Source organism: Mobula hypostoma, chromosome 4, assembly GCF_963921235.1.
Source record: "Mobula hypostoma chromosome 4, sMobHyp1.1, whole genome shotgun sequence".
Classification (NCBI taxonomy): domain Eukaryota; kingdom Metazoa; phylum Chordata; class Chondrichthyes; order Myliobatiformes; family Myliobatidae; genus Mobula; species Mobula hypostoma.
In genome coordinates, this window is record NC_086100.1 from 149259741 (window position 1) to 149273826 (window position 14086).

A 14086-nucleotide genomic window follows, 5' to 3' on the forward strand; every position below is an offset into this window, starting at 1 on the left:
TTATTTTGCTATCAGCATTGTCTTTCAATTTTATTGATGGCTTGTAGGCCAGAGGTTAGGGTTGCTGTTCAGATATAAACCGATAACACACACGTGATAATTTCACAGCGGCTATTTTACATGGGCCTAAATTTACTTCCAGTTCTCATAATATTTCGTAATGGGTTGTAACTACATCACTAATTTGCGTTCATGTGTAAGTGTATACGAGGTTACCTTGCTAAATTCTTCAGCCACAAGCGACCGTTTTGAAAATGTTATCTAAGGCAATCACCTGAACGTTGTTCTTTGCTTAACGAGTGCTTAGCTGTGATTATCCCAAGGAAAGTCCGCGTGCGCACACTCTGTTTGCGGACAGATCAGGACGCGCGTCTGTTTTAAAGGCAAACTAAATTGACTGTTTTCCAGCCAAAGCGTCACACCAGCCTGACGACGCTGCCTGAATCCCCACCCCCACCGCCCGCCAATGTGGGACTACGTAGGGACGGTGCTGAAAGGATAGCTCACCGTGCACTGAATGCTGATCATCCGGGGACGTTTTGATCGATCGTTTCGATGCCGCTGCTTTCAGCCAAACCACCCCTCGCCCTCCCAGCTCCCACTCAGAATACATTCCAAAGCTCCTCCTCAGAGGGAGGAATGACCAAAAAAAAAGAACCTGGCGAACCAACAGCGACACTTTCCTTTGCATTTATGCAGATCTATTACTTCCGTGTCAGAAGCTTTGGATGAAATCTGCTGTCACCAGAGGATTCAGACTTGCTAGATGCTGACTGGGTTCCATTTGGGTTCCTTTTCATTGCTGGTGTAGGTGTGTGAGGGTGTGAAAGTGTGAGTGTTGCAGAGAGTTGAGTGAGAGAAATCGAGCCGTTTCTCTCTTTCTCAGAGAGTGTGCGCACAGGATGGCTGATGGCAAGAGACACTGGAACAAGGAGGATGATCTCCCGGTGTACCTGGCTAGACCGGGTACCACGGCGCAAACACCCCGGCAGAAATACGGAGGCATGTTCTGCACTGTGGAAGGTGCATATGAGAGTAAGACAATAGATTTCGATGCCTATAGCGTTGGGCGACGTAGCTCCAAGGCATCCAGGAGCTCCAGCCGGCATGACATCTTGTCCCCGGAATCGGACGGAATGAGCGAAACAGCCAGCGACATCAGTGAGATCTCCGGCTCAATCATCAGTTCTCCCAGCGAGAGGGAAGAGAGGGCCCCGCTGGAGATCAAAGCTGCGGCGGCCAAGGAGCTGCTCCAGGGCTGGGAACCAGGCAAGGTACATGCCGAACCTCCACCCCTATCATCATCATTAGCAACATCATTATCGTTAAACGACGCCAACATCACACACACGAAAAAGTTACTGCTCATTTAACAATCAAACCATCCCATCTAGTTTCCAAAGTCACTGTGAAGAGGCTGCATTTTAAACACTTATTGATTGGATTAAATTGTTTGAAAGTCGTGATACAACGTGGGCTTTAAGGTGGCTTTAAGTCAGCGTGGAGGAGGGATTTAACATCCATTCCTGGTTAAAAGTGCCCGCTTTAAAGTAAACTGATTCTTTTGTCTGGTGTTTATTCAGCTGGAATCAGGCGTCCATAGGAGGGGAAGGAAAGAGGCCCCTCGGGGTTCCGCGTTTGGTTCACGCTGTAATCACTTTGGCGGAATCCGGCTTGGCGCAGAGGGGAGCCGCTTCCATGACTTTAAACACTTCCCCACCCTCTTGCTGTTGCCACTGGAGAGCTATTGTCTGTGGCAGCGTGACTCGTTCTTCCTTTTGCGTTTCATTTTAACGCCCGGGTGTTTTGAAATATAAGGGCAGGTTTTCACTTCGTTTACTAACCCACGATATTTCGGTCCCATCTTCTGAACAATTCCTTCGATCAAGTTAAACAAAGACGATCTAAGGGTTTCACAAAACAGAATAAATGCAGCACTGCCTCCTCCTGTAGAGGCTGCCCCGCTGGTATTTGAATTTTAATTTGGGAAATTTGGGGATGGAAGGTATGACCTCATTTGTCAGAGGGGGAGCATGCTGCGAAACGAAGGCGTGCGCAACACATTTTACAGGATTGTTCACAAAAGACCCATCAGGAGAGAATGGCTAGGAAGAGTGAACCTGGCATTTTTAAGTAGCTTCCCATTAACCTGAAGGGGTAGGGACAGAAAGTTCCTGTTATAATGATTTGATTACCCGTTGAGAGAGAGAGAAAACCGAGGGCATTGCTGCTGCTGAATTTCGTCAGTGTGTAGAGATCCCTCGGTCGCTGGTGGGAAGTGCTTCCTGAGGTGAATCGCGGCTCCATTACGGCTGGCAGCCGCTAGAAGGAGCTCTTTGCTAACTCCCTCTGGACGGCTGCAGACAGCTACACCAGAACACAGAAATACTTTAATTAATAAATACTGCTTCCCGAAAGGAGCGAGTTTGTAAGATCAAATTTGGCAGCCCAGTTTAGAACCTAAAATCTACTCTTTACCTCCCCTCTCTCACAATAAAGTGCAAGCAAACATGTCCAACCAAGACGGCCAGGACATGCACCGCGTAACGGTAAGCTCTTTCATTGGGGAAGGAAGGGCGCGCCAGCGTCCCAATTGTGTGTCTGTGTGTATGTATGCGTTCTGTACCCCTACCTTGGGGAAACGGGCTGGGTTAAGGGAAATGCTTAACTTGGTGTTTGACTGCATCCACTTTGGGAGTAGGGCTGTGCGGGGGTAAGATTGTATTATGGCGGCGAAGGGCCCTGAAGGTGATCTGAAAGCGATGTCCATCGTCTACCTCACCATTTCTTTTTAGTGAAAATAAACGTTACCGATTGTGGTTAGACTTGATAGGGGACTGTGTGCGCTCAGAGAAAGAAGTTGTAGGCGAACAAATGGTTTCAGACAATGTGGGTGTGGCTGCTCTAGCGAAAAGACGAAGTCGATAGAATGATCGATATGGTCTTGAAGGATCGTTATAAGCAACTTACAGCCTTGTGGATTTACAAAGAAAGGGAAGCTGATTTAAACAGAGGCAGTTAATTCATGGTCAGATCACAGTTCAAGGACAAAAGGTATTGATAACGCCTGCAACTCTGGGGATTGTAGATGGAGGGAACAGATTCTTTTTGTATGCAATGGGAGGGGCTGGATAGATTGAACCGAGACAAAAAAAGAGCCTTCATAGCACAAAGCGCCATCATTGAGACACACCTTGTGGGTCAAACTCTAATTCCACGAACTGTCGGATGTTGTGGGTGGAATTACTTAGGGTGTTGCACTTACATGTATATAATACTCTTGGGAACGGTGTTCCCAATAGTTATAGGTAAAACAAGAACTACAGCGATTAAAATAATGGTACGTAGAGCTCTTTATTACGTTGTGGTAGACTCCCCGCTTGATGTATGGAGACTCTGTTTGATGTGAAATTACAGTGTCTTTCAACTCGGTGACGTCTCTCAATACCGGTCTAGACAGGCGAACAAAAAGCCTCCTATGCCTGATATAATTTGGGCAGCGGCGTGTCTAAATTGTGATGCCATCAACTGGAGTTTTGTCGTCCAGTAGTTTCTCCGGGGGAGCATTATAACATGATTGCCTGCATCGTCTTACGAGGCAATCAATAAAGTCGCTTATGTATGAATTTGAGACAGCCGATAGATAGATGAAGTAATGGCCTTAGGCTGAAGGTTTTTCAGCATGGGTGACGCCCATCTATGTAATTTGTGGAGAGCGCAACATTCTTTATTATTAGAGAACGGATTAACTTTCGTTTTTGGACATATGAAAACAGTAAATAATAGGACTCAAGAAGTGGAAAAATAAATCATTTGTGTTCATATTTTAGTAATGTTACTGGATAATTTCATTGTGAGACACCTGGGCTTCTAAGATACTGGCGTATTTCAAGATATTTAATTAAAAGGGGAATTGTTAGAAAGGGTTGGCTACTTTTTATATAGTATAAGCAGGGGATGTTAGAAGAAAATAACCCAAGAGGGATGGTTGAATGATAATGATACCACTGATGGAAGGGTTATACCTGTTGTATCATTAACAGCAGGTATAGAAGAAAAGAGTAGAGTGGATGGGTGGAGAGAGGCCAGTCATTGATTTTGTTTTCAAATGTTTTTTTATTGTAAAGCAACATCAGCTTAACTACAACTGACAATGTCCTAAAGTACAATGCCTTTTTTCTTTTCTGCCAGTCATTGATTTTGGAATGAGGACTTGGAGTGATGGCTAAATGCAATGCAAGTTGTGATGGTTGTAAAAAAAACTTACAGATGCTGGAAATCTGAAATATAATCAACGCTGAAAATGCTCTGCTCTTGTCGACCTCATCTATAGACAGAGAAACTTTAACAAAACATTCGCTGGAAAGACTTAGCTGGTCAAGCAGTAGCTGGAGGAGGAAAGAACTATCAATGTTTCCTTTTCCTCTCAGAGATGTTTCTTGATCTGTTGAGTTCTTCAGCAGATTGTTGGTTGCCTCAGATTCTAGCATCTGCAGCCTCTTGTATCTCTGGTTATCTTTTCAGATTTGGGACTATTCATTAGTACTGAGAAGTTGTTACTCATTGGAGTCTCTGAATGAACACAAACTACTGGATGACACAGGGGCTATTTTAGAATTGAAGCTGATGGTGGGGAGACAAAAAAAAACTTATCAGTGGATTAGATAGCCCATGTAGAAGAGAGTTACAGACCAAAACTGCAATAGTGGGACACAACAGATGTAATTACATGGGCATGAGAGGATGGGATAGGGAGGGACAATACTCCAGCTGCTAGGTGATGACAAAGCATGGTGTAATCGGGATGGTGGCGGTGGAGTGATCAAGGAAGACAACAATGATTATGGTTGCATATTTCATATTTAGAACATGGACTGTTCTGCACAGTGTAGGAACAAGAAATGATGAATCAAACAAAGCCTCAACTTGAACATACTACTTCCCTTCATGGCTCCACATTAATTACCATTGTTGTTGTTTTTTTTGACAAAATAATTCTGTTTCTTTTAAACATTCCCCCTAAACTCACATTTGACCTTCCTTGAATCTCCATCTCTCTTACGTTTTTGTCACAAGTCTTGGAATGCGTTGTTACCTCTTGTATCTAGGGCCTGTACTGCAGCCCTGTCACAGCCTTGGCCCAACGCAGACAGAGCTGAATTCCAACTGTGAGGTAAAAGTGATTACCTATGACATTAAGTCACCATTTGTGTGTAGGGGAGGAACCCTGGTAAAACAAGTTGATAGTTAACAAGGGGAAAAACTACACCAATGATTGGCCATATCTTATTTAAAAGAATATAGTTGTCAATCAACCCAACCTCAAAACAATTCTGCAGGAGATCCTGTATGTAGTGGTTTAGATTCACCCATTTTCAGCTACTCCACCTATGACTTTCCTTCCATCAAAGATTCGGAACTGCACACGTCTACTGATGCCTGCATCCATAATGCATCAGAAAATGAAGCAAATTATGCCAACACTGTGCAGGGCCTAGAAACATTCACATGAAAATAGACAATGACCATCTCCAACAAGTGGGAGTTTGACCATTCACAACTTGTATTCAGTGGCATTGGCTTTTCTGTCACTAATCATGGCTGGTTTGGGGGGTGGAGTAGGGGAAGGGGATGTCATCATTGACTATAAATTTAATTGCACCAGCCATATAAACTCAGTAGCCGCAGGAGTAGGTCGGAAGCTGGGTAGCTCACCACCTAATACTCTAAAGCCCTTCCACTAATTGCAAGATACATCAATACATCAGGAGTATCATGCATTTCTCTTCACTTGCTTGAACAAGTACAGCTGCAGCAACAACTAAAGAAGATTGATGCTATCCTGGAGAAAACAGTTCTACTTAATTGTCACCAAATCGACCACTCAAATGATTCACTTCCTTCACCATTGGTACACCTTGGCCACAGCATGCACATCTTCAAAATGCACTACATTAATTTGCCTAGGTTAAGGCTGATTTATACCTGTGTGTACCAGCTTACACCATAGCCTACGTAAGTGGGCTAAGCTGTTGTGAGCATTTATACTTGTGTGTTGGTGCGTCTGCATCGCTCTGCAATTCACTGCCAAAATGCTAGTTGGTGGTGGGGTTTCTATGCCACTGTTGAGTTTCTTCGTGTTGAAACTCAACACGAAGAAACTCAAAACTTCAAACAATGGCGACTGAAACTGAAGGAGGGTGAATTTTCTGTGCTTGTCCGGCCACTGAGAGACATGGACGAGGAAATGCATTTCAAATATTTTCGGATGTCGGCGGGTAGATTTGAAGATTTGGCTCATTGTCTCCAACCATTTATTTTGCATCAGTGTACGCACAGTATAATCAGAGACTGGCAATAACCATTCGAGTTTTAGCTTCAGGCGGAAGTCAACAGGCTGTAGCAGCTAGCTACAAACTGGCGTCAAGCACAGGGTCCTCCATACTTTTGGAGGTCTGTAAAGCTTTATGGAAAGCATTGCAGCCAGAGTTCCTTCCCTGCCCTTCAGTCACCCAATGGCAAGCTATTGCAGCATAGGAGGAAAGGCGATGCTACTAAGCGGACCAATCACAGTTATTCAGTCTGCGTTGCCGCAATGCGTAGTTACATTTTGGGAGAGGTGTGCGTTAGGCTATGGCGTAGGGTACGCGGCTACACCTGTACCGCATACCCTATGCCGTAGCTTAATGCGCACCTCTCCCAAAATATAACTACGCATCGTACCTGCGGCGTACATTTGACGTGCAAGTATAAATCAGGCTTAACTCTGACTTCTCAAACCCACCCAAGGATAAGGATAGCACATACATGGGAATAGCACCATCTATTGGTTTCACTTCAAATCACAAGCAGCGCTGACTTGGACATAAATTCAGGTTACTGTCTGGCCACTGGATCTGAATCCTAGATCAAACTGTGGTTGATAACTATAAAAACCCCATTGTAGGAATACTTCCATCAGAGGGACTGCAATAGTTCAAGAATGTAGCTCACCAACACTATTCCCTAACATCTGGATCAAGGTTAACTAATGCTGACTTCGCCAGCAGTGCCCACATCATGTAAATGAATAAATATGGGAAACACTTGTCATTCAAGATTTCTTTAATGCTTTTGAATTCTTTGAATTGATCCCCTATTCTGTTTGTAGCCCTTCTTTCCTTGATGTAAGCCATGAATCGTGTAACGTTGACCATGATACATTTCATCTTCCTTGTTTTTCAAGAACTCTTTATAGTTATCAACCACAGTATTATCCAGAATGAATTTGCTTGGTGCTCTACCTGCCAAAATTGACATCAGTCTTCTGTGCAGTATGGCTCCTGTGTTTGCCATCTGTACCAATCTGTATAGCACGTATCAACTTGCTACAGCACACCAGAAACCCATGAATTGGAGAAGATGGCTCCAAGTTCCTCTCCAATTCATGCCCCGATGTGACTGAATAATAAAGGAACTTCTTTTTATGTCTTTTCATTGTTCACCGTCACCTCTTCTCATTGAAATTATTACTCTACAGCAGAGACTCATTAGAGTAATACTTAGATTTAATGGCTTAAATTATGCCCCAGAAAATAATCTGGATATGGAGTCAATTAAACTTACAAAATATTTGTTCAGTTCATCAGTAGATTAAGTGACTTAATTAAATGGTGCATAAGGCTTGAGAGCTGGAACATTGGCATCATCCAGCCAATTTTCTTCAGTTGTGTTCTCGTATTAACTTCTGGAAACGGACAAGGATTTGTACTCATCCATCTTTTTTAAGTCACCTGCGTGCTTTTCTTCAGTAAAGCAATTCAAATGATTAGGTCCAGTTTTAATCAGTATTTGATGGCAAATTATCTTCTTCCGTAGTGTCTAATATCCTGCACGTAATCACATCTTGCTTATGCAAGTGAATTACTTTTGTTAACATAGAAGTATCATTTTCATCCCAGTAATAATTGTCAATCTTTCTGAATCAACTCATGCCTGGCAACATCTGGACAGAATTGGCCTTCAAACTGCCTGCCTTTCCTCTTGTGCTGCATTGCTCATCTCCAGCTTCAGGCCAATGACTAACTGCTAAAGTGCATGCACACATTACTTCTGAATTAGCTTTCTCAATATACTTTTTGATGCTCTCCAAGAACCAAACCAGCATACCCCAACTTGTCCTAACTTAATTCAAAGGTTTCAGAGGTACAATTTAATATCAGAGAAATGTATACAATATACATCCTGAAGTGCTTTTCTTTGCAACCATCCATGAAAACAGAGGAGTGCCCCAAAGAATGAATGACAGTCAAATGTTAGAACCCCAAATTTCCCCTCCCTCAGCCCCCCCCCACGCGTAAGCGGCAGCAAGCAATGATCTCCCCTCCCCCCACCGGCAAAAAAAAAGCATTGGCATCCGCCACCGAGCACTCATGCATGAGCAAAGCAACAGCAAAGTCACAAACTTGCAGTTACCCCCAAAGACTTTGCGTTTCACCCGGTATTTGACATAACATAGGTTCTCTCTCTCCCTAATAAGGGAGAAAGAGGTGTCTCCGTTTTCCCAGCAAGCGGGGAGACATAACAACTCGCTGGTTTACAATGTTAAAAGCCCGCCATGTTGCTTTTTTCGAGCTCTGTGCCCAAAAATTTGGGCACACAACTGCAGATATTCGGACTCCCCTGATGACACACGGGTCTCCTGGTGTGACACTGACTCTCGATCTGCCCGTCTGCAGAGGTCTGAGATCCTAGGCTTCGAAATCTGAGCCGGACTCTTAGGCCGAGTCCTTGGCGTGCTGAACAACAACCCCAAGAGTGGGTCCCATTCCCGCAAAGAACCGTAGTCAGTGTGTAACTCCAGGTCATGGTCTTCAAAAGAGCTCTGATAAGGAAAAATAAAGATATTAAAGATGGAAATAGAGCTGTTTCCAAAGATACAAGCAAAGGAGTCGCCGGTTAGTGCCATCATCACAACGCTTCGCTTTTAAATCCTCATCTATCTTTGCTCCTCATCTATCAATTTTTAAAATCCAAATCATCAACTTAAATAAATTGTTATTGTCTGCAATCTACTTTTATTGACATTCCCCCTCAAAGACTCCTTTAATTCTATTCCAGTTACATTCAGGCATTAACCTTTGCTTCCCAATTTGGCCCCAATGCCAGATTGCATTGTAGGTGTTTCACTTGCCTTGGGCATTGTGCTTCTCTTTCCAAGGCCCTACATGCCATTGTAGATGTTGCTGCCTTCTAATGCTGAGCTGCCTTGGGAAGACTGAAACCATGACTTCAATGTCTGTTTCTTTGCCACTGGATCTTTGGCAACTACCTGTACCTGAACCAGACTGTTTATAGCCTGGTGAAAAGTTGGACCTCAATATAGTGCTTTTGGATTTAATACCATCACTGCCTGTTTATTTCTGCTTCCTTAACATCACTCAACACCATCCCTGTATTAGCTCATCTGCTGTTGAAACACTCGTCACTTCATTTTTTAAAATCTCTAAACACATCTACTTCAATCCATTCCTGTTATTCTGCTCTATTGTTCTTCACGAGATCTTGAACTATTTTTTTTCCCCATGCCTGACCTTGTACTGTTCAATTCACAATTGGCAACAAGATTGGGGGTGTTGTGGACAGCGAGGAAGACTATCAAAACTTGTAGTGGGATCTGGATCAGCTGGAACACTGGGCTGAAAAATGGCAGATGGAATTTAATGCAGTGTGAGGTGTTGTACTTTCGGAGGACCAACCAGGGTAGGTCTTATATGGTGAGCAGTAGGGCACAGAGGAGTGTGGTAGAACAGGGATCTGGGAATACAGATCCATAATTCCTCGTCTGTGGCATCACTAAGTCGTTAAGAAAGCTTATGGCACATTGGCCTTCATAAGTCATTGTATTGAGTACAGGAGTTGGGATGTTATGTTGAAATTGTATAAGACATTGGTCAGGCCTAACTTGGAGTATTGTGTGCAGTTTTGGTCACCTACCTACTGGAAAGATGTAAATAAGATTGAAAAAGTGCTGAGAAAGCTTACAAGAATGTTGCTGGGACTAGAGGACCTGAGTTACAGGGGAAGGTTGAATAGGTTATGACTTTACTCCCAGGAAAGTGGAAGATTGAGGGGAGGTTTAGTAGAAGTATACACAATTATGAGGGGTATAGATAGGTTAATGCAAGCAGACTTTTTCCACTAAATTTGGGTGAGACTAGAATGAGAGGTCATGGATTAAGGTGAAAGTTGAAAGTTTAAGGAGAACATGAGGGGGAACTTCTTCCCTCAGAGAGAAGTGAGGGTGTGCAGCTAGCTGCCAGAGCAAGTGGTGGATGTGGGTTTGATTTTAACATTTAAGAGAATTTTGGATATGCACATAGATGGGAGGGGTATGGAGGGCTATGGTCTGGGGTGCAGGTCGATGTGAATCGACCGATTACTGGTTCATCATGGACTAGATGGGCCAAACGGCCTGTTTTTTGCTGTCGTGTTCTGTGATCATTGGTGGCCTTGCCTTCTGTGTCCAAGGCACTGTGTTCATCCCCTTCATAATCTGTGTGCCTCTCTTTCCTCAAAAAAATGCTTTGTAATGTACGGTATAGAGTTTTGGTTAGCTGTCTCTCTTCTTATTAGTTTTGTTATCAGTTTGTCTTTACTTGATAAAGCTACTGTGAAGCACTACAGGATATCTTTGCTCCATTAAAATGCTCTTTAAATGGAAGGTTTGTTATTGTCATTTCTTATCTTTCAAAACCTTCCTTAAAATTCATTTAATTGAACAAACTTTTGATTGCACTTGTTAAACTTTTTGACTCAGTCACAAATTTTCTTTTATCTTTACTTCGCTGTGAAGATCCTTATGACATTTACAGTGAAGAAGAAGAAGAATATCTTTATTGTCATTGTTATGGAGCAATGAAACACAGTTTAGCAGCTCAGTGTTTTGCAGTATACATAAAATAAACTCTAAAATCTCAGGAATGCAGTCCAAAATTAATAATATATGGATGGGGGGAGTAGGACTATTGCACACCTGCCATTCCTGGAAGTGTGATGCATTTAGCTGCCGCCGTCCTAGGAGGGGGGGCAGGAGAAGGGAAGGGGGTGTTATACATTTCACTGCTTGTGGGTAGAAGCTGTTAAGGAGTCTCTTTGTTTTCGTCCTTAATGCTCTGTATCTCTTCCCAGAAGGTAGAGGGGAAAACAGGTGATGTCCAGGATGAGTAGGATCCTTTGAAATACAAGTAGCCTTCTTTTGAAGTCTGCCAGTATAAATGTCTCTGATGGAGGGTAAAGTTGTGCCAATAACCCGCTCTGCTACCCTCACCACCTGCTGCAAGTCCTTCCTGTTCTGTTCTGTGCAGCTGGCAAACCACACTGCACAGCAATACGTCAGGAGGCTCTCTATAGTTGTCCGATAGAAGGTGATCAGCAGATGATGAGGGAGGAGAGCGTGCTTTAGCTTCCTTAGGAAGTAGAGCCTCTGTTGGGCCTTCCCCACCCGATAAGAGATATGGGCAGTCCAGGTGAGGTCAGCCAAGATGTGGACGCCGAGGAACATGAAACTCTCTACTCTCTCCACCTCTTTCCCGTATATGTGCAGAGCAGAGTGCTCGACACGCTTTGATTTCCTGAAGTCTACTATCAGCTCCTTTGTTTTTGTGATGTTGAAGTCCAGGTTATTATGACAACACCATTCTGTCAAATGCTGTACCTCCTCCCTATAGGCTGTCTCATCACAGTCTGATATGATTCCTATTAGGGTGGTATCATCAGCAAATTTGACAATGGTGTTGGTGGAGTGAATGGTAGAGCAGTCATGGGTGAAAAGAGAATAGAGGATGGGGCTGAGAACACACCCCTGTGGTGTACCGGTGTTCAGGATGAGAGTAGATGATGTGTGTTCTCCCATCCTGACACTTTGGGGTCTGTTACTCAGAAAATCCAGTATCCATGAGCACAGTGAGCTGCCAAGGCCCAGGTTGTTCAATTTCTGCACCAGTTTGTAGGGGATGACTGTATTAAAAGCTGAGCTGTAGTCCACAAAGAGCATTCTTACATAGGTGTTATCCTGATCCAGGTTTGTAAGGGCTGTGTGGAGAGCAGTGATGACTGCATCCTCTGTCGATCTGTGGAAATTGTTACTGAAAGATGTGTTTGATATCTTACATGTGTGAATCTTGGAGCATGATTACATTGTGATATTGTCGTAACTTTATTTGGTTGACTAAATAAAACCTCAAATAATTCATTCCAACACCTATCAAGGAATCTAAAGAAGCTTGACATTCTGTAAACAGTGGTCATTGAACCGAGAATTATAGGTACACTCTATCACATAAACCAGGCTTTTAATGCACGTGTGTTTACTCTAATTAAAAACTATTTACCTTTTACTCTCCAGAGGAGTGTGTGTATCTTAATTGTTGAACATCTGCTTTATTGAATTTAATTATTGTTTACTACAACAGATAATGTAGAAAATAATTATATAAAATAAACGTAGCTCTCAAGACCAGCGGTGGCACTCAAATAATGTGTATAGGCACTTGTCAAATTAGAAGATGCAGTTGATGTCTCCAGTTACAGAACCATTTGGATAGTCTTTGGTTTGTGATCAGCATGTAATAGTGGTATTTTGAACAGAATCAAATTTCTTGGATGGTGATTGACTGAAATGGTCAATTGAAGATAAGCTGAATTGTTTGTTATGACAAATGAAAAGGCAGTCACAATATGTTAAGCATTATTTGAAGTTTAGGTGATTTCATGATTATTTTGAACACTTCAGGATATAAGAATACACAGTTATTGTTGTATACCATGTGGTGGAGTTGCTATTAGCATATAATCACTGTAATATAATGTATGTCTCCAGGTATGCCTGAAGTTATTAGAGTTAAAAAAAATATATTTCTGTACTATAATAAAAGGATAGTTTTACATCTAATAGTGAATTAACTTTTATATGTCTTGTTTCTACATCAGTCTTCATAAATGGTTTTGAGTATTAAGCAAGATTGCTAAATATTCACGTGGTCAATTAATGATGAGTTGTATTTTGTCAGCTGAAGGATGTTTATAATAGAAGAGTCAGAATCAGGTTTATTGTCCCTGATATGTAATGAAATATCTGGCAGCAGTCAGTGCAAGACGTAAAATTACTGCAAAAAATGTGCAAAAAAGGAACAGTGAGGTAGTGTTCTTTTATAAATCTGATGGTCGAGGGGAAGGAGCTGTTCCTAAAACCTTGAGTGTGGGTCTACAGGCTCTTGTAGCTCCTCCTCAATAGTAGTAAAGTGAAGAGGGCTTTCCGGGATAGTGAGGGTCTATAATGATGGATGCTTCCTTCTTGAGGCATTACCTCCTGAAGTTTTCCTCAATGGCAGAGGGAGTTGTGCCCAAGATGGATTATATCAATGTCTTGGGCCCAGTATAGATCCTCTAAGATGTTGATGCCCAGGAACTGGAAGCTGCCTACCATTTCTACCTCTAGCCCCTAAATAAGAACTGGTGAGTCATTCACAGGGACCTTTTGTTGAGGTGAATGAATTAACTTTTGCACTTGGGGTTATAAATGTAGCTGTGTGCATTGCTAATGTTTCCGGAGCTGTGGAATTAATACATTGATTAGAAATACCCTTACTGGAGAAAATATCACTCTACAGCCCAGAGACTGTATTTCAAGACAAGCTAAGGATTCTAAGTAAATATGGTTGCTTTGACTAAAATGAATTAATATGCAGTGAATTTCAGTTAATTGGGACACATCGGAACTAGTACATTTTGCCCCGCAAAGGAGCACCAGGGCATTGTCTAGCATACCATCATGGACTTTATTGACTCTGGGGTTTTCCCATCCACTGCCACAAACATTGTAGCTCTCTTACTCCACACCTCCCATTTCTATATCCTTCCCAATATCCACAAACTTGACTATCCAGGTAGATTCATTGTTTCTGCCTGCTCATGCCCCACTGAACTTGTGTCCACATACCTTGACTCAGTTTTTATCTCCCTGGTTCAATCCCTTCCTACCTATATTTGTGATACTTCACACACTCTTGATCTTTTCAATGATTTCAAATTCTCTGGCCCGATCATC

General features: G+C 42.6%; 1 protein-coding gene across 3 annotated transcripts in view; it reads left to right on the forward strand.

The window, feature by feature from the left end:
- The first annotated feature begins 552 nt into the window (after nt 1-552).
- Nucleotides 553-14086, forward strand: part of LOC134345669 (dihydropyrimidinase-related protein 1-like) — an 87804-nt gene continuing 74270 nt past the window's right edge. The window contains exon 1 of one of the 3 annotated variants that reach the window (XR_010017746.1): nt 553-1274. Coding sequence is in view for 2 of the 3 variants with exons in the window: in XM_063046704.1 (XP_062902774.1) it covers nt 903-1274 (372 nt within the window). In the remaining variant the exon portion in view is untranslated. Of the gene's footprint in view, nt 1275-2324; nt 2550-14086 lie in introns of those variants that run through there. The other 2 variants (XM_063046704.1, XM_063046705.1) reach the window with 2 other exon arrangements.